The sequence below is a fragment of the Bufo gargarizans genome, chromosome 4 (genome assembly GCF_014858855.1).
Source record: "Bufo gargarizans isolate SCDJY-AF-19 chromosome 4, ASM1485885v1, whole genome shotgun sequence".
NCBI classification, from domain to species: Eukaryota; Metazoa; Chordata; class Amphibia; order Anura; family Bufonidae; genus Bufo; species Bufo gargarizans.
Genome location: NC_058083.1, coordinates 201,755,199 through 201,782,440, shown reverse-complemented (window position 1 = coordinate 201,782,440; position 27,242 = coordinate 201,755,199). Strand labels below are relative to the sequence as shown.

The 27,242-nt window shown below is 42.6% G+C and overlaps 1 protein-coding gene across 1 annotated transcript in view; it reads left to right on the top strand.

The window, feature by feature from the left end:
* The window catches only part of TFRC (transferrin receptor), a 36,590-nt gene that overhangs the window by 6,443 nt on the left and 2,905 nt on the right, over positions 1 to 27,242 (top strand). The window contains exons 3-18 of the mRNA XM_044288770.1: positions 1,909 to 2,116; positions 3,877 to 4,072; positions 5,320 to 5,457; positions 7,171 to 7,264; positions 8,550 to 8,672; positions 10,730 to 10,837; positions 11,648 to 11,787; positions 12,913 to 13,061; positions 13,194 to 13,310; positions 13,967 to 14,052; positions 14,278 to 14,341; positions 14,637 to 14,704; positions 21,296 to 21,330; positions 24,455 to 24,533; positions 25,419 to 25,637; positions 26,101 to 26,241. Coding sequence (XP_044144705.1) covers positions 1,909 to 2,116; positions 3,877 to 4,072; positions 5,320 to 5,457; positions 7,171 to 7,264; positions 8,550 to 8,672; positions 10,730 to 10,837; positions 11,648 to 11,787; positions 12,913 to 13,061; positions 13,194 to 13,310; positions 13,967 to 14,052; positions 14,278 to 14,341; positions 14,637 to 14,704; positions 21,296 to 21,330; positions 24,455 to 24,533; positions 25,419 to 25,637; positions 26,101 to 26,241 — 1,965 coding nt within the window. The remainder of the gene's footprint in view (positions 1 to 1,908; positions 2,117 to 3,876; positions 4,073 to 5,319; positions 5,458 to 7,170; positions 7,265 to 8,549; positions 8,673 to 10,729; positions 10,838 to 11,647; positions 11,788 to 12,912; positions 13,062 to 13,193; positions 13,311 to 13,966; positions 14,053 to 14,277; positions 14,342 to 14,636; positions 14,705 to 21,295; positions 21,331 to 24,454; positions 24,534 to 25,418; positions 25,638 to 26,100; positions 26,242 to 27,242) is intronic.

Here is a 27,242-nt window from a genome sequence, read left to right as displayed (position 1 = left end):
CTGGCAGATTTCTCCCCCTACAAAAATCCACTCTTCAGGTCAGTTTCCTTGTGGAAAAGTTCGTCAGTCCATGGATGAGATGCTGGATTTTCTGACTGCATATCAGAACGGAAAATCTGCAGCATTTCTTTACCCAATAGACGCTCCCATAATCGCAGAAATTAAGCGATTAGCAAGGGCGGCTCGCTAGATGGAACAGAGTGTGAATGCTCTGTACTACAGAGTATCCAGTCTCCGAAAAAAAGCTATAAAAAGGAATAAAAATGTACTGGCAACCCACCATATGTCTAGTACAAGTCTTTTATTAAAAACAGCCAGATCCCTGTTTGAGACCATCATAATAAAACTTTAGAACATATGTCCAAATTAAACGTACCTTGCTAAACCCTAAATAGTGCGGTCTTGGTTCAGTAAATGACTCCATGAGGGTGACTTATCAAGACTGGCATTCATACAAGTGAGTGAGATGTGCCTAATTTATTAAGTGGAAGATGCGTCTTAATATATTGTGTGCATCTCTGGCAGTCTGTGCACCAGTCAGGTTCAGGAACTTGTGTGTACTTCAGCTATAACTTGTGCCAGTTTCTGGCGTAACTTGTAGTAAATCAGGTGGGCTGGGCTGTGCTAAGCCCCGCTGTAAAGTGGCAAGGGAACCTGTCACCAGGATTTTGCGTATAGAGCTGAGGACATGGGTTGCTAGATGGCCACTAGCACATCCGCAGTACCCAGTCCCCATAGCTCTGTGTGCTTTTATTGTGTAAAAAAAAAACCCCGATTTGATACATAAGCAAATTAATATAAGAGTCATATCTTACTTGTGTGACCAGAAGAGTCATATTTTCAAGCTCTGACTCATCTCAGGTTAATTTGCATATGTATCAAATCTGTTTTTATAAACAATAAAAGCACACAGAGCTATGGGGACTGGGTATTGCGGATGTGCTAGTGGCGATCTAGCAACCCATGTCCTCAGCTCGGTGACAGGTTCCCTTTTAAAGTTGCAAGTTATCGTGCACATATAGGCATGCGCCATAATTTTTACACCACACTTGTGATGTAAATACACTAGTAAATGTGCACTATGCCTCAGTTCACACCGGATGCCTCTGTGTCCAGCATATAAAATTGGTGGTCTACCTACTCTTTCCTAGGACAATGACCTCTGCACGGGCCACAGAGCATGCCTAAAGAAAACTTTCATAGAAGTCAATGAGGCTCTTGACCACTGTGTCTATGGCCCATGGAGGCTGCTGTAAAGCATATCTCTAAATGCTGTCAAAGCTCAGGCAAGATGGCCTCCCTGATAATCATGGTCAAGAAATAGTATTCAAAAATCTGAAAATAAACACAGGATATGTTTTGCGGTATGGTTTTAAACTGCATAAAAGAACTATAGGTGAGACCTGTACTAGTATATCAGAGTGGCACATCGAAGGTTTTGATTGGTGGGGTGAGACTGCTGAGATGCACACTGATTGCTAAAAGTAGGGAAAAGAAGCGCTTCTACAGAGGTCTCTTTCCTCCATGCAGGAGATGGACTTAAAACAAGCACATGGGGCAAGATTTATTAAAACTGGTGTAAAGTAGAACTGGCTTAGTTGCCCATAGCAACCAATCAGATTCCACCTTTCATTTTTCAGAGCCCTTTTGAGGAATGAAGGGTGGAATCAAATTGGTTTCTGTAGGTATCTAAGCCAGTTTGCCTTTAGATCAGGATATATCTCCTGCAGTGAGAATATAGCTCTTCTTGTGAGCACTTCTTTCTCCTCATTGTACAAATCGGTGGGTGTCTCGAGCACTTGGATCACCACTGATCACAACCTTTGATATGTCACTATGACAAATGGATTGGAGGACATTCAGACTTCTTTGGTAATGTTGTATGTCTGAAGTAATTTTTTGTTTTAGTTTGGCAGGGTCCCTCTCACTTACACACGCTTCAGTTTGACCCCACAAACAGATGGAGACAGCAGTCAAGTGGAGATGAAGCTGGCAGATGAGGAAGAGTGTGGTGATCAGACTCTGGGAGACCATCTTGTAAAAAATCAATCTGGAAAAAATGGCTGCAAAAGTTTATGCTTTAAAGTCCTGATAGTTGTCCTGCTGTTCATGATAGGTAAGAACCAGTAAAATACTGGGGCTCGTCAGCAAAGTAGTGATGGGATGTGCCATTCATGATGAGCCCTTCTGCTTCCCAAGGTTTTGGGGCAAGTTTGTTTTGACCTGTACGAGCAAGTCCTGAATTATAGGGTCATGGGACTTTGTACATTTTTTGAAGGTACACACTTGGTACAGCCACCCAGTACTTTACTTTCATGGATGTGATTTTTGCATCAGTGCAGTCTTTTATAAAAGCAGAGCCTGAGATGCACAACATCTACTAATAAAAGTGCTACATGTTGAGTGCCACTTATGCCTGTCTTCACACGTTGGCCAAAAATCCAGATGCCTTCATTTTGAATCTGTTTGACACATGGGTAATGTACTTGTATAACAAAAATGGAGCTTTGACTGCTAAAGCTTTCCAGATCTCCTATACCATCGTACAGAGATGCACTGTGCCTTTTTAAAGAGGACCTTTCACCTGGAAAAACATTGTGAACGAAGTATCCTGACATATACAGCGGCGCCCAGGGATCTCACTGTACTTACTATTATCCCTGGGCGCCGCTCCGTTCTCCCGTTATGTCCTCCGGTATGTTCAGGGACTTGGTTATAGTAGGAGGAGACTGCCCTTGTTCTGCTGGGCGTCTCCTCCTCCTAGGCTGTAGCGCTGGCCAATTGCAGCGCAGAGCTGGGCCAGAGTGACTGGCCAGCGCTACAGCCTAGGAGGAGGAGACGCCCAGCAGAACAAGGGCAGTCTCCTCCTACTATAACCAAGTCCCTGAACATACCGGAGGACATAACGGGAGAACGGAGCGGCGCCAAGGGATAATAGTAAGTGCAGTGAGATCCCTGGGCGCCGCTGTATATGTCAGGATACTTCGTTCGCAATGTTTTTCCAGGTGAATCCCTCTTTGAGGGATTGTCCCTTTCTGGCTGCTGTTGACTAATGTGTTTGTAAGATTATTAGGGCACTTACTGATAGTCTTTGTTGAAATTGTGTGCCACCTTGTGCTATCCACACAAGTCTTGTCCCTAAAATGGCTGCTGATGGAGGGTCTCTACCCTGCGCCTGCAATCTGCACTTGAGTTTAGTGCAGGCGCAGTGTTTGAATGGAGGAAATATCAGACACGGGTGATTTGCCTGGTTGCATCACCCTCCATCTTATGGACAGGATCTCTAGGCATACAGCACAGAAGATTTGCCTAACAAGGGGCTGTGGCTTATAAAATATAGCAAACGGCGCAGAATATCAACATATGCTATTAGTAAGGGCCATATGGTCATCTTACCTAGATATTGGTCACAGGTTTCCAGAAAATGGCCAACCCCCCCATTGATTTCAGCAATAAAAGCCTATGTGCAAACGTTGTCAAGCTGTAATTGAAGCTCATGGCCTCATGACGACGTGTGGGGGCATACCCATCAATGTTGGCTTCTGTTTCAATAAATAGTTGGAGATGAGATCACCATTGCATGATTCTACCTTAATGCCCTACTTTCATGATATATCGCTGTGGTGTGAACTTTTCTGCGTTTTACATAAATTTCACCAGAAGGCCAAATATCCCGAACTTTTTGTGAGAAGTGTATTTGCAGTGAGGAAACAGTGTCTGTTCTGCCACATCGTGGTGTTCATGGTAATTTGCACTAAGTTTACAGACACTAAGGTTTTAATACAATTATGTAGGAAGCTTTTTTTTATTGTATACGTATTTGAAAATGCTTTCTTATGGTTTTTAATTACGCAAAAACCATGCTTTGCCTTGTAGGGTTTCTTATAGGGTACTTGACTTACCGGGGTCGTGTTGGCTCTGAGCAGCCTAGTAGTGGAGCGTGCCTGCCATCGAATGATGTGAATGCCGAGGAGGAAGTGTTTGATACGGCTCCAGCGATGATATACTGGAGTGATTTAAGGTCTATGTTTCAAGATAAGATTGCTGTTGCCCCATTTGAGAAAAACGTACAGTAAGTACTTGGTGTAATTCTACCCCCCCTTGAAGAAAAAATAAAAATCATTGGTGCTGACAAAGATGTGAACCCTGCAAGTGTGACATTTTCTTGGTTTGTGCTGTTCCCATAGAAAACATATCTGTATTTTATGCTACTCTTGTATAGAGCTGACATATTCCATAGCGCTTCACAAACATTAGCATCACTCTGTCCTGAATGTGGCTTACAATCTAAGTTCCCTGTCGGTATGTATGTTAATCAGTGTTAGACAGAAATCATTATTCCAAGGCTCCTGGCACGCTGCTGATCAGCCGTCGGGCGAGCGTTGTGGCCTCTTTATATTCTACCAAGTACGGTGCCATACATTGTGTAGTGGCTGTGCTTGAGATTGTCGCATTCGCTTGAATGGGGCTGAGATGCCAAAGAACCAATTAACGTGACAGGTCAACAACAAAACAGCTAATTGGCAGGGATTTACAGTCAGACCCCCCGATCTTATATTCATGACTTCTCCTAAGGATAGGAAGTCATTTAATTTTGATTTCAGATCATTTATTAAATTTCATTTGTATGCAACAATTAAAAATCGCAAAAAACAGCCCCTCAAACACCCTCCAGCCCCTCAAACACGCAGTCTACGGACAATCTATTTCACAAATTTGTCAATGCTGCTCCCCGTCAGTCATATTTCTTCTTTCAGAAGGGGACGTGTTGGATACCTACATTCAGAGCAATACGGTTAGATTCGTGGACACAAAATATAATACTGTATACTGAGTTGAATTAAGATAACAGGAGCATAGGAGGATAAACAATCCCTCGTCAAGTTTGTGCTAGGCTTAGAGTATAAAGCCATTTCCCTCCAAATTTATTTATATTTTATTTTTGAAGCTACCTCTATATACACAAATCTCTTTATCAACACATTGAACATGGAAAGGAATTCTTGTTTCAACGCTATCACACTTACAGGCTTTATAGAGAAGACAGAATATGTTGCTGACATGTATCCTGACAAGCTTGCAAGTCCCAATTTTTACTGAGGTTTTCTACATTATGTATAAGGATGATGTTGGCTTTGCTAAAGAGCAGCTACAACAATCTTGTCTCACGCTGACGTAAATGGTAAAATGTCAGTTGGTTGCTGAGGTGCAGCCATAAGAAAGGGAGAAAAACCCTGTAGATATTTCGCCACCAACAACCCTGTACCGGTGTTGGGTATGTGCTTGCATAATTCAGTGTGCTGTTATTTCTACATCCAGAGAGCTATGCAGCCGTTCTCGTGACGCTGGTGCGGATAGTGAAGAGACTTTGGCTAAAATGATTAATGAGAAACTCAGCGCTGCTTTATCCAAGGTGTGGAATGATGAGCATTACGTCACTTTACAAGAGTCTAACGGGTATGTTACACAAAGCCTTTTTATTTGTTAGAGGTTCTCTTGGCTCTTTACAATATCGGTCTTGTCTTCTGTATTGTGGAAGGAAGACAGTTCGGTAAATACTAAATGCTATTTTCACACTCGCGTTTGGTGCGGATCTGTCATGGATCTGCACAGACGGCTCCGCACCAATAATACAACAGTCTGCATCCGTTCAGAACGTATTATCTTTAACATTGCCAAAACCGATCCGTCTTGAACACCATTGAAAGTCAATGGGTGATATATCGATTTTCCTTGTCAGTGAAAACAGATCCGTTCCCGTTGACTTGGGCTCCATTCACACGTCCGCAATTGGGTCCGCATCGGTTCTGCAATTTTGCAGAACTGGTGCGGACCCATTTATTTTCTATGGGGATGGAATGGATGTGGACAGCACACAGTGTGCTGTCCGCATTTGCGGAGCGCGGCCCCGATCTTCGTGTCGGCAGCTCCGCAAAAGATAAACATGTCCTATTCTTGTCTGCAGCTTGCGGACAATAGGCATTTCTATTTCAATAAAAACTGAACAGCGGAACGCAATCGCAGTCAAAACTGACTGCAATTGCATCCCTACTCGTGCGTGTTTGCCGGGATGCATCCGGACCTAATCCGGACACGCTCGTCTGCAAGGGGCCTTATACACACTTATACACACAATGCTATCAATCGCTGATTGTACCGATAGCTGTTCACAGGAGGTGTGAAAAGGATATAAATGATTTAGGGCTCTTTCACACTTGCGTTCTTTTGTTCCGGCATAGAGTTCCGTCGTCGGGGCGCTATGCCGGAAGAATCCTGATCAGGATTATCCCCATGCATTCTGAATGGAGAGAAATCCGTTCAGGATGCATCAGGATGTCTTCAGTTCAGGACCGGAACGTTTTTTGGCCGGAGAAAATACTGCAGCATGCTGCGCTTTTTGCTCCGGCCAAAAATCCTGAACACTTGCTGCAAGGCCGGATCCGGAATTAATGCCCATTGAAAGGCATTAATCCGGATCCGGCCTTAAGCTAAACGTAGTTTCGGCGCATTGCCTAATCCAATGTTTAGCTTTTTCTGAATGGTTACCATGGCCGCGAGGACGCTAAAGTCCTGGCAGCCATGGTAAAGTGTAGTGGGGAGCAGTATACTTACCGTCCGTGCGGCTCCCTGGGCGCTCCAGAGTGATGTCAGGGCGCCCCACGCGCATGGATGACGTGATCGCATGGACACGTCATCCATGCGCATGGGGCGCTCTGACGTCATTCTGGAGCGCCCCGGGAGCCGCATGGATGGTAAGTGTACTGCTCCCCACTACTACTATGGCAACCAGGACTAATAGCATCCTGGCTGCCATAGTAACACTGAACGCATTTTGAAGACTGATCGTCTTCAAATGCCTTCATTTCACTTGCGTTTTTCCGGATCCGGCGTGTAATTCCGGCAAATGGAGTACACGACGGATCCGGACAACGCAAGTGTGAAAGAGGCCTAAATTACAGGTTTTATGGAATCTTTTCCCACAAAACTGGATATGAATCTGCTCAGCTTCTCCTGCTCAATAACGTGCTGCTTTCAGATTGCATTGCATTTTGTGGCAACAGGTCCTTTTCTGGGGATATCACCAGTTGGCGGTTGTCTTCATGAACCTACTTTGTTTACTGCTTGCTCCCCACTCTAATCATGGACTTATTGTGTCTGGTTCTCTAATAGGGCTAACAAAATCACACTTTTGAAAGATGATTTACCACTAGAGACTTTTACGCCCTCTTCGTATGTTGCTTACAGTCCTGCCGCCTCTGTTAATGTAAGTTGAGTATTTGCATATGTACCTTTTTTGGGGGGTCTTAATATCCTGCATCTGGTATCCTCAGGAATAGGTCATAAATATTCCATTAGTGATGATCCAACACAATCCACCCCACTGATCAGCCATTCCCTGCATCTTCTGGAACTAGCACTTAGAATGGAACAGGAAGCACAACTCTGTTCAAAGTGTTAGTTCCAGAACTAGAGGCTGCAGGGAACCGTTGATTTGGTGTTTTGGGGATTTTTATTTTATTTTTTATTTTTTTGGACCATAACTAATGGAATATTTAGGACATTTTCTGAGGATAAGTCATCATTATCGGAAGCCTAAAAAAACCTCTAAGATGCCTTTTCATTCCCTGGATTGCTGGAGTCCCACATGGCCGACCTCCTACTGATAGGCCATGACTTTGTGTTAAGGATATAATGGTGTTTATATACTCTGTCCAAAAGCATAGTTCAGGGCACTGCAGGCAACTTGCTAATATAGCTCCTTTAGTGGTATGGTTGATGGACAGGACCGCATCACATGTCCCTCCATCAGTGGCCACAGCTGCTGTGCTTTACAGGAAAATGGTCAGGACTCAGGATAACAAAGACATGACTTCAAAAATCTATTGAACAAGGAGGAACATCTAAATCTACTTCTGAAGCCAAGTTACCTTGTTAGCCTGACTGCTGATGGAGGGGCATGTGACCTCCTCCTGTATGACCATGAAACTGGAACACGTGTATGTTTCAGTGGGAGGCCTGGGTAGCATCACATGCAGCTGTCACCAGATGAAAAGGCTGTGCATCACAGCCTATACAACAAAGCAGCTTCCCCCTTAGAGGAGGACGATAAAAATATTCATTACACCTAATCTCAGACACCCAATATTTATCGGACCTCAGCTGAGTCCCATTGTTAATAAGACCTCATCTCAGACCCTAATGCCTTATATCAGTCCTCCATGCCTGGTGGTTGCTCAGCTATTTCCATAAGCCCCATAGAAGTCAAAAGAGCGGTGGCTGCGCTTGCACTGTGCGCTTTCCTTTAGTTTCAATGGGACTTCAAAAAATAGCGAAATGCTGCCATACATGTATGGTGCTAGTCGGGAAGGGGTAAATGATATATTTATGCTAGTGTCGCTTACAAGGTACCAGAAACTGTTTAATGTGTGAAAATGTGGTGACAAACTCACTTTTGTTATGGGCAGGATCTATTCTACATTAGCTTACTGTAATAGCTTGAACTGCAATTTAACACTTTTTTTTTTAAAATTTTTTATTTTTTATTTTAGGGTAGCCTCGTGTACGCCCGTTTTGGTACTGAGAGAGACTTTGAAGATCTCAGTGCAAAAAACATTGATTTAAGTGGAAAACTAATAATTTTACGATCTGGATCTATACCCTTTTCAGAAAAGGTATTTTTGAAACCATATTTGTATTCATCACCCTCAATAACCTCAGCAACATGCGCTCATATACAGTACATATAATTCTAATGTTTATTAAGAGTTAGAAGAAATTGTCTTCCATTTATACACTGGACATCCCCAAGCAAGAAATGTACTTCAGGAACTCCGTGATTAGTAGTGGTATATGTGTGTGTGTAAAGGGTTGTCCTAAGATCCTGTATCTCGAAGTCCTCAATCACCAAGATCCTGTTTATGCATGCGTAAGCGCAGACTCTCCAAGCAAACAGGGCCCCACTATATGCTGTCTGCAGGGAACAGTTTATGCACGCCATACCACAATCCGTGGGTACATCTTATATATAAAAATGAGTTTGTCTGTCTGGACGTTCTTTACACGCTGACCAAACGACTGGACCGATCTTAACCAAATTTGGCACACAGGTACATCAGGTGTCTGGGAAGGTTCTCTGCTCTCTAGCACTTACCGTTCCTGAGATTCCCAAAAAATGACCTGCATTAGCCAATAGAAACCAGCAAGCCTTTCACTTAAATCCAAACTGTCATTTACATGGTCACATGTCCATTAATAGCCAATAGAAGCTCACAGTCCTACTCCAGTTTGCCTTAACTGATCACAGGTTTTAGCAGTTCGCAGGTCCTTACATTTTCAGTCATGACGTATGACGGCGCGACTACACTGCTACATGCATGGGGGGGGGGGGGGGGTCACGGTTAAAAGGGCGGCCGCTGTGGAGGTCACTGTTATGGGGGATACTGTTGATTATCTTTTTACAACACACGGAATCATGAAATGAAATAGATTAAATATACCCGTGCAAATAGTAACAAATATGCTCCAAAGGCCCTCCATTAGGGCTAGGCGATTATGACTAAAATGAAAATCGTGATTAACTGAACATGTAACAACAATTTCGATTATAGAACGATTATTTAGGGATGTGGCTTAGCAATGGAGTGTTATGACACCAATGGTTTGATCATATTTTGACGTCACCCCCCCCCCCCCCCATGGAGGATACTCCTGTGTACTTGATGTACACATACTTAAGTATGAAATCTAGGATAATTTTTGTAATGGAATCATACATATTAAAACGATGTTCTCTTAAGTGGTCCATTATATGCCACCCATTTAGTGCCTCTTACTACCTCTCAGGGTATATACAGGATTATACAGCAATATAGAGGGGTATATTCAGGAGTACACGGCCCTATAGACTAGTATATACAGGGCTCCTTATATCCCTGTGTATTGCTGTATACCCTCGTATTTACCCCTTTTATATTGCTGTATGCTCCCGTACCCCCTCTATATTTGTGTACGCCTGTGTATATTCCCCTGTATTGCTGTATAACCGTGTTCTCCTGTTACAGGGGTGTAATGTGATATAGGAAGCATCTACAGGACTAGACAGTATTATAAAGGGGTGTGTACAGGGCCATATCAGTGGTCATGTGCAGTTCCAATAAGGGGTATACAGTATCTGCAACAGTAAGTCCCTCACATATCCCCCTCCCCCACACATTGCATACCCGGCCCATAGCCTGTAACCTCTCGGGCTCAGACCATAGCACTTGACGGCCATCTAGCTTGACTTCCCCATAGATACATTCTACTGAATGTGTATTCAATGGGAAGAGGAGAAAACTGCTGACAGATGCTTCTGACAGCAATTTATCTCCTCCTGCTCGAAATCTCAGGTATGATTCAACAATGACCCAAACGCCTCACAATCCAGCCACCAAGAACAAAAACATCAATTTTCCCATGGCCTGTCAGTCTCCAGATTTAAACCCAGTTAATGGAGTGGCTGTTTGAATGGAGCAGTGGACATAAATGCATACTGGGACCACAGGTTCCTGTTCTTGTGACCAGTTGCCCCCTGTGGTGTGTATTTAATGGAGGACTGACATGGTCTTCATGTGGTAGTGTTGGGTTAGGGTTAGTATGCTCCAGCTTTGTCTGGCATTATTGATGGCAGCTTGGGGTGCGTGTGTATTTATATTTTTTTTTAACAATTTTCCCTCTTCCCCCTCTCTAGGTCAGAAATGCTGAACGGGTTAAAGCATCCGGGGTCCTAATTTATCCTAATCCTGAAGATGTTTTGTTTCCTGGTCAAAATGGTGACATTGATTCTCTGTTTGGACATGTGAGTGTTTTTATGCTTTTTTAGGGATGAGCGAATTTATTCTAACAAATTGTCTCGTTGACCGTTTTTTAGCTGTGAATGGCTGTCCCCACAGGTAAAGAATCTCCCACCTTCCTGTTGATTGACAAGGCCGACTTCTTGGCTGGCCCTGACAAGCTGGACATTGCGCCGCTCCTCTAAGTCCTGGCATAGAAGCTGAAATTCTGCTTCAGGATTGTGACCCTTAAGGATCTTTCTCACGAGCGGATGCTGTGCGTGGAATCCGCGGCGTGAAAAAAAACAAAAAAAGCCAAATAATGTCCCGGACAGCAGAGACACGGAGCATTATCATGATTGATAATGCTCAGTGCCTCTCTGTGACTTTTTTTTTTTACTACAAAATCACAGTGAGATAAAGTTGTCACCGTGATTTTATAGTAAACAGTTGAGGCACAGAGAATTACCAATCGTGTTAACGCTCCGTATCTCTGCTGTCTGGAGCGGGGTTTGGCATTCTTCCACGCAGCGGATTCCATGCACTGCATCCACTCGTGTGAAAGAGCCCTTAATGTGCTACTACCCTGAAGTGAAATGGAGCAAGCATAATTGCTTTTACTGAAACTGAACTTGAGCTTCTGCTCCACTCCTGCCCTATCGCCTGTGAGGACAGCCTCCCAGATGAAGAATCCGGACTAACAGATTAGAATCAATTCGCTGTTCCCTAGCTTGTTCTTATCGGACAGCCCAGATCAGAATAGTGGGAAAATGGGTGGCGGGGCAGAATATTGCTTTGGGTTTACGTGTTCTCTCTTATGCTTTTTTCTTGTGTAGGCTCATTTTGGTACTGGTGATCCTTTCACTCCTGGCTTCCCATCATTTAACCATACCCAGTTTCCACCATCAAAGTCTTCAGGACTCCCACAGATTCCAGTTCAAACACTTTCTAGTAGAGATGGAAGAAAGCTTTATGAGTATGATCAGTTTTGGTTAATGTAACCAGCAGGGGGTGGGAAGACTAACATGATGGAAGAAGCACATGGCTTAAAAAAAGCTTTACAATGCAATTTTCAGACACGTGTGAACGGTATCTTATAACACGCTGATCCATATGAAAGCAGAACTTGACTTCAGAGTGAATTAATTCAGACGGGACAATATTTTTTTATATTTTTTTATAAAGCCTGTTGTGGTTAAAGGGTTTATCCTGGAATCTATATTGTTGACCTATAGAGAGACACCCGGGACCCCTGCTGGTCCATGAGCGGAGTGACCTCTTCCTAGGCCATGTGACGTCACGGTACATTGATCACTGGCCTAGCTGCAGCTCAGTCCCATTGCAAGAAGGGGGCCAAACTGCAATTTCAAGCACAGCTGCTGTACAATGTATGACACTGTGTTGGAAAGCTGCGATGAGCGCTACAGCTTCCTGTAGCAGCGCTATGGGTGCGTGGACTCGGACCCCGCCAATGTGGTAACGATGACCTATGATATATCCTGAGACCATTCTGCCTCTTTCTGGGGTGTGTTGTTTTTTTTTTGTTTTTTTTTTTTTGTTTTTTAATGGTGGTGCATCCCATAAAGTATTAAAAGGCTAGTTATGTTCTATTAGGCCTGTTTCACACTTGCGTTGTTAATTCCGGTTTTGAGATCCGGCAGATGATCTGAAAAGTGGAAGTAAACAGACTGTGTTTTGATTTTTGCACATCAGTATTCATCCCTTCCGTTAGGATGCAGTTGTGTGAAATCAAATCGGATCTGTCACAAAATGCATTGAAAATCAATGTGTAACGGATTTTTATTTTATCCTAAAAAAAATAACTGATCCGTTACCATTTGACTTTTTATTGTTTTAGTGACCAGGTTTGTTCCTTTTCTATGACCTCACTCCAAAACTGCAGCTTGCAGCAATTTTGTCTCCATTCACAAAACAGAATGCTCCCCGGTTTTGACATCCTCTGCTGGATCTTAATAATCGAAAACAGCAACGCAATCTGGACAGCTATTGGAGGGATGCATGTTGGAAGTTAGTCAAAAACAGGTCTGGCACGTCACTTATACTGTTTACATGATCTGATCGTCTGCTTTTCTTACTCTAGAAAACTTGAATCTACTGGCTGTCCCGAGACTTGGATGAGCGGCTGCAAACTAGGCAACCAGTATAAGGTTAAGCTTGAAGTGAACAATAATTATGTTGAGAAGAAAATTTTCAATGTCTTTGGAGTTATTAAAGGCGTTGATGAACCAGGTAGCTGAACAAAGCTATTTTGTGTTTGTCTGCTATAGCTTTCTGGAGAAACCATTTGGCAAATTCAATTCCATCGTGGTCTTCTTGCTGTAACTTATTTTTATTTTATTTTTTCCCCCCCCTCTCCTTCAGATCGCTATGTTGTGGTAGGGGCCCAGAGAGACTCTATGGGCATAGGAGCATCCAAGGCATTTGTTGGGACATCTTTGCTTGTGGAGCTTGCTCGCATTATATCAGAAGTGGTTAAGGGTAAGCTTTACTGCTTTGGTATTTAGAGCAACTTTTGGGTTGTCAATGTCCTAGACACTGAACTATCCTATATTTTAGCAACATCATGTCATAGTGCACATAAGCGCACACTATGTCCTGACTGTGTGTACGTCAGCTTCTAGTGCGGGCTGGTGGGGGACCATGGAGCGTGAGTAACAGCAAGTGCTTCACTTGCGCTCAGTGAACACATGACGCAAGCGAATCCTCGATGCAAAAAACTTGCATCAAGGATTTTTTGTTTTTTGTTTTGTCGACTTACTCGATTGAATCGAGTAATCGTTTACAGACCAATTTTGTTTCTGCTTGTGTACAAAGAGATTGGTTGAGAAACTTTAGATGCAGAAGTTTTGTGGACTTCCTGTGACTAGCGATGCCAAGATACTATCTAACTCTAATGTCAGGTTATAAATGGGACAATGCTGCCATATCCAGCACAACCTCCACTAAATGGTTAGTGCTTCACATCGAGGCCAGAGCACTGCGGACTCGCTGTTTCTCCCACTCATCTGCCATTGGTAGCCTTTTCCTATGTTTAGCTTGTGAAAAAAAATCACAGAAAACCCCTTTTTAAGGTTGTTTTGGGTATGTGGTATACGCTGAGACAACTAACTTTTTTTAAAATGTTTTTGTTACAGATGGGTATAAACCCAGGCGCAGCATTGTGTTTGCAAGTTGGGGTGCAGGGGACTTTGGAGCTGTTGGTGCAACCGAGTGGTTAGAGGTATTTTTCATTCCTTGTGTGTTTCAGACAATGAAGTTATTTTTCCACCCCGTATCCAAAAATATGACCTTGTTCAGATTTTCCTTGTGAAGGTCAGGTTTGGCACATAGCGTAGTATTATTGCCTTTACCTATAAAGATAATGTTGCGCGGTCTCAGCAACATGTATACTTTGAGAAGCCTTTACATTATGCATGTCTTTCTGATATTTTCTCATGTTTTCTAGGGTTACCTTACTACTCTACATCTTAAAGCAGTATCCTATATCAGTTTGGATGCAATTATCCAAGGTATGCTACTGGACCTTTGTGTATAATTAATTTAAAGGGGCATTCTACTTTTTTGAGATTGGTAGCCTATTCTCTGGAAAGGTCATCTGTATCATATCTGTGGCGGTCAGACAACTGCATCCTCACCGATCAGCTGACCAATTACAGTAAGCAGTGGACTGAAGCAGAATCGGAAAGCTCAGTCTGTGTAGTGGCCCTGTCAGAGTACTGCAGTTCACTTTCCATTCAAGTGATTGCTGGATGGTCCATTTTGACAAAAAACATTGCATTAGTTTTAAAAATTTTGTTTTTACAGGATCTGATTCGCTGGAAGTGTCTGCTAGCCCTCTGATGTACAGCATGATCCAAAAAATACTGAAAGGGGTAATAATCTGCTTCACTTACACCTTTTATGTAGCTTGTACATACAGATCTCTTTAAAGGCTATGTACACCTCTTGGTGGCTTTTTTTTTTTTTTTTTTTTTTTTTCTTCTGCATTGTACTAATTTTGAGCTAAAAATCACTTTTTTTCCAATTGGTCTTTTATTTAAAACATTGAGCCATTTTCCCTGCACAGCTTTGAGTTTCTCTACTAGCAGGATCTGTATTTTCTCTCTGCTCCGTCAGGCAGGAAGCTGATGGGCTCCTTATGTCTGCTCTCAGACCTTATAAACACACATTACACCACGCAACAAATAACTTTTCGTCTGATACTGGGCAAAAACAATTTGTCCTATACTAAATAGTGTGCGGATTACAAATCCGAAATCCAGAATTGTAACGCGTCACAAAATTTTGCTATGCATAAGTAAGCAGTTGGAAAGCATTGAATTATGAACAGAACAGTTTTACTCCAACAATTACCTGATCTACATCTAATTTTGCGTAGTAGACAGTTTATGAAAATGTAATGGAATTACAAAATCTAAAGTCTTGTTTTTCATTTTAGAAGTCTTCCTTGAGCAAGGCCAAGTACTGTTAAAAGTGCTTCAGGCATCTGCTTTTGAGAACGGTCATATTTTCCTGTTTCAAAAAGCAGCAGTAGTCCCCCATCATGTTGGGATTCCAGCGGCCTTGATATCTGTTCTCCCTTGTAGAAATATCTTTATGGAACCGCTCTCTATGTTCATCACTTGTGTCCTAAATTGGGTGGGGAAAAAGTCAGGTGGGAACGTAAGAAATGCGCTTTCAGTGACCTTCGGCAGCCAAGTTGTTCCTATGCTGTGTAAGCATGTTGTCTACTAATTCAGCAGAGTTTGCAACTCGTCTGTTCCCAAGGAAGTTCTGCACTACTAGCACAAATGCATCCCAAGCTGCAAGTTCCAGAGGGTTGAGTTTTGTTCTGAATGTGTCATCATGCATTAGTTTGTTGATTTCGGGCCCAATAAAAATTCTTGCTTTTATTTTAGCATCAGTGTGCTAACTTCTCCTTCAAATACTGGAAACCATTTCCATCTCAAGTGCAATTACAAAATTTTTCATTAAACCAAGTTTCATGTGAAGTGGTGAAAGATACTTGAAGTGGATCAACCAGTGATTTGTCTTGTACTGACCAACTGTGTGCTCGACTGAGAGGCCACTGTCTCAAGACAGCTTTCAAACTTGTTTTGCTAGTCTATGAATAGCCTCCATTCATCAGGAACATGTGTACCATCTAACTCCATAAGACCATTTACATCAGTACAGAATCAGACATCGCTTTCCATTGCATAATATGCAGCTAACTTGGTGTGTCGATGACGAAAGTGTGAAGTTGTGGTGCCTCGTTGTAGCAAATTCCATTGCTGAAGTCTAGAAGCTAGCAGTTCTGACTCTTCTTTAGATAATGACAGATCTTTTACCAGATCATCTAAATCTGGCTCAGCAAGTGCAGCTGACCCTCCAGTTGTTCTGGATAAGGAAATACACATTGTGACAATCAACATCTTCATCAGGGTCAGACCCGTCTATTTCAATTGCCGTTCCTGCTGTGTGAGGGGCAGGCACTGGATTCTCTACATTGTGTGGTACTGGTTTAAGAACACTGTCAGGATACACAATTTGTAACTTATTTCTCTTTGAATATCCGGCGATTTTACTCATGCAAAAGTCTGTCTGGTGATTTTTCTGCTTGCGACAAACCATAGGCACTGCAAAAGCCATTCCCTTCCTTTTACCATTCAACCACTGCGTTAGCCCAGAGTAACACACAGTGCAACAAACATGAGGTGCCCAGCCATTATCTTTATCTTCAATTTTACAGTCAAAGTAATACTTGTAAGCAAGACGCACTTGTTTTGTCAGATTCTTGCGCTGATCATTAGTGTATTTGCCACATATGTTTAGACCAAAGGTAGGTTACATGAAAGAAAGGTCCGGGTCTACATTACCGTAATGGGACCTATCCCTGCTGGTGTAAGTCTCCTGGATAGGGGCCGTTGCCCAAGTCTGTCCTGTTTCCTGCCTCCTACCAACCCTCACTAGGGAGCTGCTGTGGCCATGTTCAGACTGCTCTCAGGCCATGGTGGTGCGGTGGCCGGCGTCCCGCTTCTAGGATGCCGGGGTGACATTTTCCGGCTGCGCTGGGCGGGGAGCACCTGCTTCATGGATTAGGCTTTCTTTGGGCCTAGTGTTCAAAGGAGCTGAGGCGCCTTACAAGTCGGCAGCAGGAGGGAACAGCCAGCCTTGGTGTGCACACCAAGGATCTGGAGTTTCCACAAACATGTCGGAACCAGGTGACTCGGGACACTCTGATCCCTTGGAACCCTCGAGGCCCACAAGCCCGGTATTGGACTTGAGGAGTGGGGAAGCTTGTCTCTACGATTGAGATTTATTCTCTACTAATAATATTGGGTGGTGTTTGCTTTTTGCAACCTAAAAAAATATAAAAAAAAGTGTGGAGGATGTAGAGTAGCTTTGTCAAGCTTGTATAGATAACTTCAGTATGGAAGAATCTCATAGCTTATCCAAATCCATTAAAGGGCTTCTGTCACCCACCAACCCCCAATTTTCAGTTTTTGACTTATATTTGTTAATGTAAGCAGATTCCATATATGCCCCTCATACCTCGGGCTGTGCAGTAATTACAGTAAAAATGTACTTTTATTATATGTAAATTTCTTCACTACCAGCAAGTTGCGCTGGACTTGCTGGTAGCCGCCGCATCCTCTGTTTGAAAAAACGCCCACTCCTCCACTTGATTGACAGGGCCAGCGAGCGCTCTCCTCCTCTCGCTGGCCCTGCCCGCAGCCTCAAATCCCGCGCCTGCGCCGATTTAAGCCAGCCCTACACCCGGAAGAGAGGTACGGCGCAGGATTTGAGTCTCATATTTAACGACAAAACCCCTAGAGAGGATTTACTATCTCCCTTCCCAACCTTCCTCAAGGCAGCAGATTTCCTTGCAGATGCTTCTACTGATGTGGTCTGATTTTCTGCCATAGCAACTGCTATGTCAAATGCAGCAAGGCGTGCTATTTGACTTTAAATCATGGAAAGGGGATCAAGCTTTAATATCTAGACGTTGCTCTCTCCCATGTGAAGGTTCTAGGTTGTTTGGTTCCTCTCTTGATGACATCTTAGGGTCCATTCACACGTCCGTTGTTTCTTTCCTGATCTGTTCTGTTTTTTGCGGAACAGATCTGGACCAGATCTGGGCCCATTCATTTTCAATGGGTCCTGAAAAAAAACGGACAGCACAATGTCTGTTTTTTTTTTTTCAGGACCCATTGAAAATGAATGGGTCCAGATCTGGTCCAGATCTGTTCAGCAAAAAACGGAACAGATCAGGAAAGAAACAAGGGACGTGTGAATGGACCCTTAGAGAGAGCCTCAGTTAAAAAAGGTGTTTCCAGTTCCCCAGAAAACTATTTTATTTATTTTTTGTAAACCCCAGACCAGTTTAAAAATCAAAGGGGTAGGCAGGGTGATAGACGGAGAAAAATTTCCTAAAAGATCTGGGTGTTTTTTGTTTTTTTAACTCAGGACAATAGACCAAAAGACAAACCCACCTGACTTCTGGTGTCCTTGCGGAGGAAGGCTGTCTCGGTATTTCTCAGAGCAATCGGATCCTAAGTGTAATAGAAAACTGATTCCGGTTGGAATTCCTTTCCCGTCCAATTATACTTTTTTTTTTTTTTTTCTCACTCGGTTCGTCCCAAAAATCCAGAAAAAAGGCTCCAAAGCCTTTTTTCCGGACTTTTGGGACGAACTGTCTGAGTGAAAAAAATAATTTTTCTCTTTAGATACGAGGGTAGTTTGTCCAGTTCCCAAGACAGAGGGCAGGGCGTTCTATTCCCCTTTATTTTTGGTGAAGAAACCAAATGGAAATGTTCACTTTGTTTTAAATCTGAAGAAACTAAATCCCTTGTCTACGAGAAATTTCAAATGGAGACGATAAAATCTACTGTGAATCTCCTCTTCCAGAATTGCTGGATGGCAAGCCTGGAACTGGAAGATGCATATTACCATGTTCCAATCCATTCTTCCTCCCAAAAGTTTTTAAAAACAGCAGTCTGGGTTCAGGGGAAGTTGCTGCATCTCCAATACAGAGCGCATCCCTTCAGGCTATCTCGGGCTCCAAGTGTCTTCACCAAAGTGGTAGCAGAATTAGCGGCTGTTTTAAGACTATCAGGAATAACTCTGGCACTCTATCTGGACGATTTGTTAATATTCTCAGTCAAAAGAAGGGCTAGAAAAATTCCCAAGTTCGTGTTTTTCTGGGAATTCAGTTGGACTCCTGTCTGCAAAAGAGTTTTCTTCCACCTCAAAGGAGAGAGTCTATTATGGAACAAATATGGTACGTCTTCCTTTCTTACCAGTGGACTTTCAGGGAAGCTATGGGGGTGCTCGGGCAGATGACATCTGCGATTCCTAACAGTACCTTTATACACAGATCCGCTACAGCGATCTTCAAGCGGACATCCGAAGAACGTCGGACGGCTCCCCTTGTTGCCACTTTTCCTCAAGGCAAGACACTCCCTGTTGTGGTGGATGGTACTAGAAAATCTCTCAGCATGATTTCCATGGACATTTCCAGACCAGAAGATAATTACCACAGATGCCAGCTCTTGGGGTTGGGGGGCCCACTCCCAAAACAGATACTGGCAAGGGAGATGGGATTTGAATACAAGGAAAGCATCCTCCAACTTCAAGGAGTTAAAAGCAGTAGAGATGACACCTAGGATGGCTCTTCTGGAAATACAAAAAAAACCAGGAAGATTGTGTTCTATTCAGACAATTCAACAGTGGTGGCCTACATAAACCAGCAAGGAGGAACGAGTCTCTTCCCTTTTGCATCTATGCCAGGAGATCTTTTATATAGCAGAAAAGCCCATCAGCAGTGGATGGGTTAGCACAGCACTGGAGCCAAGAGTTGGGGTACGCCTTCCCTCCATTTTGCCTTATCCCACAAGTATTGAAGAAAATAGAGGGAGGAAGCCTCTGTTATTCTGATAGCTCCAAAGTGCCCCAAGAGGTCCTGGTACTCGAGAGGATTTTCTTTACTAGGGTCTGCTACTTCATCCCAGCCCAGAAGTTCTTCATCTCTAGGCATGGATTTTGAAAGGGAAGTCTGATCAAGAAGGGGAGTGTCTGACAAAGTGAATACATATACATACACCATACTTTTTTCTACCTTCCTAGGTCAGAGCCCAGACTCCTTTTTTAAAGCTCTAGAAATACCAGGGATCCTAGATTTTCTTTACAAGCAGGACTAGATGGGAATCTTAAAGCTTCCACATTAAAGGTTCAGGTAGCTGCTCTGTTATTTCTTTGATCGTAGGTTAACAGATCATCCATGGATTAAGATTCTTGTCTGCAGCCTCCAGATTGCATCTTTCCTTAAGACCATTGTCTCCTCCCTGGGATTTCAATACGGTTCTTTCGGCCCTATCTCAGAAGCCGTTTGAACCATTAAGTGAAATCTCTATTTAAATAATTTCCTTTTAAAAATGGCCTTCCTTCTAGCAATAACCTCTGCTAGATGGGTATCTGAGATGCAAGCTTTCTCTGCCTTCCCTCCCTATACCACGATTTTAGAGAATGTGATTAGTCAAATTCCTTCCTTCCAGCCCAAGGTGGTCTCAGATTATCACAGAAGTCAGGATGTCATACTGCCCTAGTTTTGTCCAAACCCAACCAATACGTTAGAGGAAAAGTTCCATTGCCTAGATGTCAACAGATGGAGGATAGATGAGAATCTCTCAAGGGCCACAAAGTTTCCACTAGTGTTATTGCTAGATGGGTTATAAATGCTATTTTGCTTGCCTATTCTTTGGGGCTCATTCTACCAGGGCCATTGAAACCTTGGGTGGAGAGGGAATATGCTTCTGTAGCCCAGATTTGTAGAGCTGCTACTTGGAGCTCTCCCCATACCTTTTTTAGACATTAGACTGCATCTTGACTCAGATGCACGGTCTTTGGGAGAAAAGTGCTACAAGCTGTAGTCACACCCCCCCCTTAAAATGTTCTTGTCGTATAGTTTATGCTCGCGTGGGTGCCATCATGGGTGAGGGGAAAACAATAATTGCTCTTAACAGTAATCGTTTTCTTGAAACCCATGACTGCACCAAGAATTTCCCTCCCTAAAAATATTATATGTATCCATCTTTTATAGTAGTTGGCTGAGTTAATTTCCCAGGGGGAATTAGAGGAGTTTCAGGCTCCTTTTCCACTTTGTGGGTTTTCTGGTTTCAACCTTTTGTTGTTCTTGATGGTTAGCACACCTCTGGAGGTCTGTTTTATTATCACTGAGGTGTGGTGGGGGTGTAAACCATTTTATCTCTTCAGGTTTCCTGTCCTAGTCGCATGGGTGCTGTCTTGGGTTTTAAGAAAAACAATTACCGGTAAGAGCAATTATTGTTTTTAAAAAAAGACCAATTGAGAAAAAAAGTTTAGCCCTGAAACGTGTAAAATCCAATCTTACATAGCCTTTTAAATTGCTGCACTTTGATTTATTTTTAAACTTTTTTTTTTCTCTCCTTTTTGTCTGCACACAGATCCCAGATCCTGTCACTAATAAGCCAAAATTTAGGTAAGATTGGGCATAAAAAAAATATTTCCATTTGTAGAGTTTTCAGTGTTTGTACACTATCGGGTTACTGCAACCTCAGTTTCCCTGTAAGACATGGTTGGTGTATTGCAGTCTAAAGAACTCTATCAAGTGGATGACACTTTACAAGTCTCCTGTAAGCTGTGCAATTTTTCTGTGTTATTTTTATTTTTTTATATAAAAATATGGCTTCTCCTTAGGACAGCATCTCTCCTAATAACCCTGTGCATGTGTCATGTATAGTAAAGGGAATCCAACATACCTGATATCTGCCACAGAGTTGGGAGGCCCCTTATACACATGAGGTGATCGAGTGATCTTGCTGGAATGAGTATTTGGCTGATATGTATCATATCTCTATCATCTCCATCATCTGTCTCGATCATCCTCCCTACAGTGCCACTGCTGAGTAGTAGTATGGTCTGTTGCCTACGTCCAGATGTTTAAAAACTGCAAATAGAAATGATCAAAGGTACTTGCGGTTCCACATTAGACTGTAGAATACTATGCCGCTCGTCAGGCTTGTATTACACATAAGGGGACAACACTACCATGACTACCAGTGATTCTAGATTAAATCTTCAGCTTTACTCAACAAGTGAACGGTCCTGGCCAGGGGATCTGCAGAACCGCAACATGCTGCAGTGGGGTGGCAAAAGGGAGAAGACGGGCCACACCAAACAGGCCCGCAACTGTTCCACGGAGCAACCTCTTGCGGAAAGCTTCCTTGCCAAGGAACTGAGGGTGATAGCCAGACCACCCTCAGTTCGTCTTCTCGGTGCAAATTGGACGATGAGGAGGCGCAGAAGATGGTTGCCTCCGCTACAGAGGGTAGTACCCATGGACGTTAATTCCATCTGTTCTGTGTGGGTGGGCAGAAGAGGATGAGATTGAGAGTGATCCTCCTGATGACGGCAAAGTCTTGCCTGTTGGTACTCTGGCACACATGGCTGACTTGATGTTAGGCTGCCTTTCCCGCGACCTGTGCGTTATACGCATTTTAGACACCACAGATTACTGGTTGTTCATCCTTCTTGACCCTGCTACAAAGAGACTTCTCATCTCTCATTCCTCTGGTGGAGAGGACGAGCAAAGCTGTGCAATAACAGAAGATCCTTGTTGAAAAATTGCTCCAAATATTTCCAGCTGACAACGCTGGTGGCAGTGTCTGTAGTTCCTTGACCAACCGAGGAGGGGAGACAAGGGGAACACACAGCAGTTCCAACAGAGGTAGGGCAACATGCTCCAAAGCCTGGGATAGTTTCATGACACCCTGCCAGCACCCTCACCCTGATGTGCGGCCTAGTGTCACAAGAAGGGAACTTTTTGGAAGATGGCTAAGGAGTACATGGCAGACAGTGTCAGCGTCCTCAATGACTTCCAACTACTTGATGTCGAAGCTGGACACGTGGCATGAACTGGCGCTCTATGCCTTGGAGGTGCTGGCCTGTCCTGCCGCCAGTGTTTTGTCTGAGCGGGTATTTGGTACTGCTGGTGGCATTATAACAGAAGAGCGTATCCACCTGTCAACTGAAAATGCTGACAGGTTGACTCTTAGGCCTGGATTGACCATGACTTCTCGACTCCACCAGAAGAAAGCAGCTGAACATAAAGGCACTTTAAATGTGTTTATAATGTACTGAATACACTGTATTCCCATGCACCCCTTCTACCACTAACAAGGGTATATGGTTGAATCCTTTTTTTTTTTTCTTTTTTTTTTCCTTATCCTCCTCTTCCATCATCATGCTTATTCGTCACATATAATGCCCTCGCATATATGCCCTTTGCATGTAATGTATTACAGGGTCAACTCACCTTCAGGCCCTCGCATATAATCTTTTAGACAGTCAGCTCACCAGCAGGCCCGCACCTAATTATACCCAATAGGTAATTTGTGCGCATGCTGCCTTGCTTGGATGTGGTAGCCGTAGCTGTTTCTCAGGCTCCATCTCCAGAATCGAACTATGATTCCACAGTTGCCTATAGCCTACATGGTTTGGGCTGAAAATAACATTGAAAGTTGATAGGCCAGACATCCGACTGGATCATCGCCGTCACGGGGCCGTGCGATCTAGAGTCAGCAGAGCGGCAGCAGGCCCTCACTCATAATGTTTTAGATGGTCATATCAGGAGGCCCTTGCTCCAAATGTTTGATGGCCTGCTGGTGACCCTCAATCATAATTTTTCAAGGCTGCGTATGAGGCCCTTCTTTATGTGTAACACAGGGTGTATTGGAGTGCCGATTCTTTGTAATTTTTGGCAGCCCTTTCACTTAGTGCATAGGCTTTGAGTGTAGGAGTCCCACTACCTGAACAATTGTACCACAATGTGAATGGGGCAATCCTTTGTTATATACAGGTTGTATTGGAGTGCCTCTTCCTTTTATTTTTTTGGCAGCACTTGAACTTTATATACAAGGAAAGAATGTTTCTTATCAATTTTTCCTCTATATTCGATTTTCTTTAGTTTTGTGCGTATTATTGTCAGTCTGTAAAAGTGGCGTACTACTCGGACAACATTGTTCCCAGCAGCGACCTGGGAGTCCAAAATGCATCCAGACATCCTCCCCATGCTGTTCCCGAACCATTTCGGTGGAGTTTCCATCAATTTCTGACCTTTTTCCTATGAACTAGGCACCCTCCCTTCCTCAGAGCAGGAGGTACCTGGTTTAATGCTCGTGTTCTCCCATTGACTTCTATTATAGTCGGGTGCTCGGTTGAGCACCTGGGCACTATGGTGCTCGATCAACACTACTGGTTATGTTTTTGTATAGATTGTTTCGTTATTGAGTTGTTTATAGTAGTCTCGGCTTTTCTCATGCTTATATTTGACTAGGACATCTGAGGGTGTCCTAAATTGAACGGGGTGTAATATGCTTGGAGACAAGTGGGAAAACTAAAATAATTTTTTTAATTTATCATGTTAACTTTAAAAATTTAACATGATTAGGTTTTTTTTTTTTTTTTTTTTTTTAATTAACATGAGAACTTTGAACGATGGGGCATTTTCTGACATACCTTTTTAATTATCAATTATCCTGCAGAGATTTTGACTTTAGCAAATTTGTTTTTAATCATGTGCATTTTTTTTATTTTATTTTTAGTTATGGATTCTCCATGGATGATGCTGCATACCCCTTCCTTACATATTCCGGTATCCCATCTGCATCTTTTCGTTTTAAGGTAATACTGTTGTGCCTGTGCAACTGGGAAATTACATTTCTGGAGCATTTTGATAAATTGAGAGCGTATAGTATGTATTTTATGATATATCCTGCCTGCTATTATTAACTCATTCTATATAGTGATATTTCTCTTCTCTCCCCCCCCCCCCCCCCCCCACTGATCAGGTGTTGATTACCTATTCCAAGAGCATCAATATAAACTGCTTAGACACCCGATCTATTAAAATATAAATGTATTTATTCAATACACTGAAGAAGAGGAGAGAGACAGGAGGCCGCGCCTCGTGTGTGTGGCTGTATTTTTGATCTCATCACACTATATACAAGAAGCGCTTACCATATGTTGTGTGGAGCCACAACAACTGTATACTGCTTATGCCTGTATTCTCCCGTCCAGCGTGCGGGGTCCTGTACTGCTGCTAAGGTTCCTTTTTCTCTGCCCCAGGTGTGGCAAGAGAAATAAGTATTGGAGATAAAAAAGGAATAGTTTTTCTGAACCTTTTTTATGGCGCTGAAAACAGGAGCCAAATTCTCATGTAGTATTAAAAAAAAAAAAAAAAAAAAAAAGGAAAGTAGCTATTCTTTTGACAAAAGAATAAATAGCTACTTTCCTTTTTTTAAAAAAAAAATACTACATGAGAATTTGGCTCCTTCTGAACCTTTTTTACGGCGCTGAAAGACTATTCCTTTTTTATATTCAATACACTGGACGCTGTAACAGGAAGAAAATCTAAATTGTTTTGTTTTTTAATTTTTTTTTAGAATTTGTCACTTCACCCTCCCTAGAAAATTTTTAATAAAATTGTCATACGCACTCCAAAATGATATTGCCTGGTGCCGAAATGGTTAGACCTTGCATTGATTGTTTTTGTATTTTATTTAGGATAAAAAACCATATGCATATCTTGGAACTGAGAAGGACACTTATGAAAATTTTAGGAACTTGGGGAATGTCAACAGTATGTACGGAACTGCTGCAGCTTTAACTGGCCAGATAATTCTGCGTCTGACGCATGACCACATTCTGCCGCTGGACTTGACTCAATACAAAAATGAACTGCTTAAGAAAACCATGGAGCTTAATGATCAAAAGACTTTAACTGTAAGAAAACTTTGCACAATTTTTATTTATTTTTTTATATCTAAATATTTTATAATTGTAATATTCTTGATTAGGGGTAAAAAAAAAAAAAAAATGCTCTTTCTGATATAGACATCCCTGAAAATGGGAATGAGTAAGGATAGGTGGTAGGTAAACTGGAATTACAGGCAGAACTCTGGTAAAGACGTGTATTTAATGAAGTTGTCGGCTGCAGCTCTTCTTGCTGGGCACTAGTTAGGCAGATGTGGCCGCTGCAGTTTAGCGATGACTATTTGCTGGTTAATAATGGCTCTGCGGTTAGATACTGAGCAGGACCTTGTCAGCAGCTCCCACATATTGGATTTATTTCTCACATTGCTGAACCTTCACTTTTTAAACATCTTCCCGGCATGTAGGGAAATGTACATGTCTGTCCAGAGAGCTTGAACTCAACCTGTTTTGTCTCCCTATGCTCGATCATTAGAGTATGCAGATGAACGCAAACTGGATGAGTTCTGCTATGGGTGACTTCGGCAGGGCAGCCACCACGCTCAAGGAAAGTTTTGCAAACACTGATGCAGAAAACAAGCCTTTTCTCCGTTCTCTAAATGATAGACTCATGAAGGTAAAGTTTATACGGTAGTGCATTTGCTAGGTCATTTATAAATTCTCACCTTTTTATGGCTCTTCGAACGGAATGCAGTTCCTAGTTCTGTATGCAAGGTTTTTTTTTTTGTTTTTTTTTTCAGACTACCAATTCTTAGTATTCCGTTTGTAAGGAATGTTCTGCCTTTGAGGAAAACCTAATTGGGGGGGGGGGGGGCATTTATTAAAGGTGTTATCCCATGACAAAAGTAAAAAAAATTATTTATATCAAGCTGAAAGCTCAAGGGGGGGCGCGCGTGTCCATGCGCTTTAGTGATGAGTTATTGAAATTCGTTCACACTTCATTTGGTGGTAAAAGCAGAATTGTCGTATGGATTCCGTTACCACGGACCATAACGTAATTCTATGACTGAATGAATGCTTTTCCGTCCCCTTTCCGTTCTGCAGGAGAGGACTCCGTTGCAGACTTTTACTATGACGAAATGAATAACAGTGCCTCTAAAGGCATTCCGTCATAGAATTGTGTTGTGGTCCGTGGCAACGGAATCCATAACGCAATTTTGCTTTTACCACCAAACGAAGCGTGAACAAATTTCATAATATGAAATTCGCTCATCTCTACTCTCCTTATCACTAGTGTTGATCACAAATATTCGAATTGCGAATTTCTATCGCGAATATCGTCACTTCGAGACTTTGTGAATATTTTAGAATATAGTGATATATATTCGTAATTTTGAATTTTTTTTTTTTTAATCGGTACACATGCTCTCTCTCTGCTTCTAGCTTGTGGGCCAATGAGAAGGCTGCAATATCTTTGACTTTAGGAGTAGTGTTGATTGCGAATTTTCGTAATGCAAATTTTTATTGCAAGTTTTTCAATTGCCGATTTCCACAATCAAGAAAATGACTGGAGATATCGAATTTGTAAATATTCGTAAAATATCACAAATCGAATATTGCCCCTGCCGCTCATCACTACTTATAACAACTTGAGAGGCAGTTGAAAGATGAAACTGG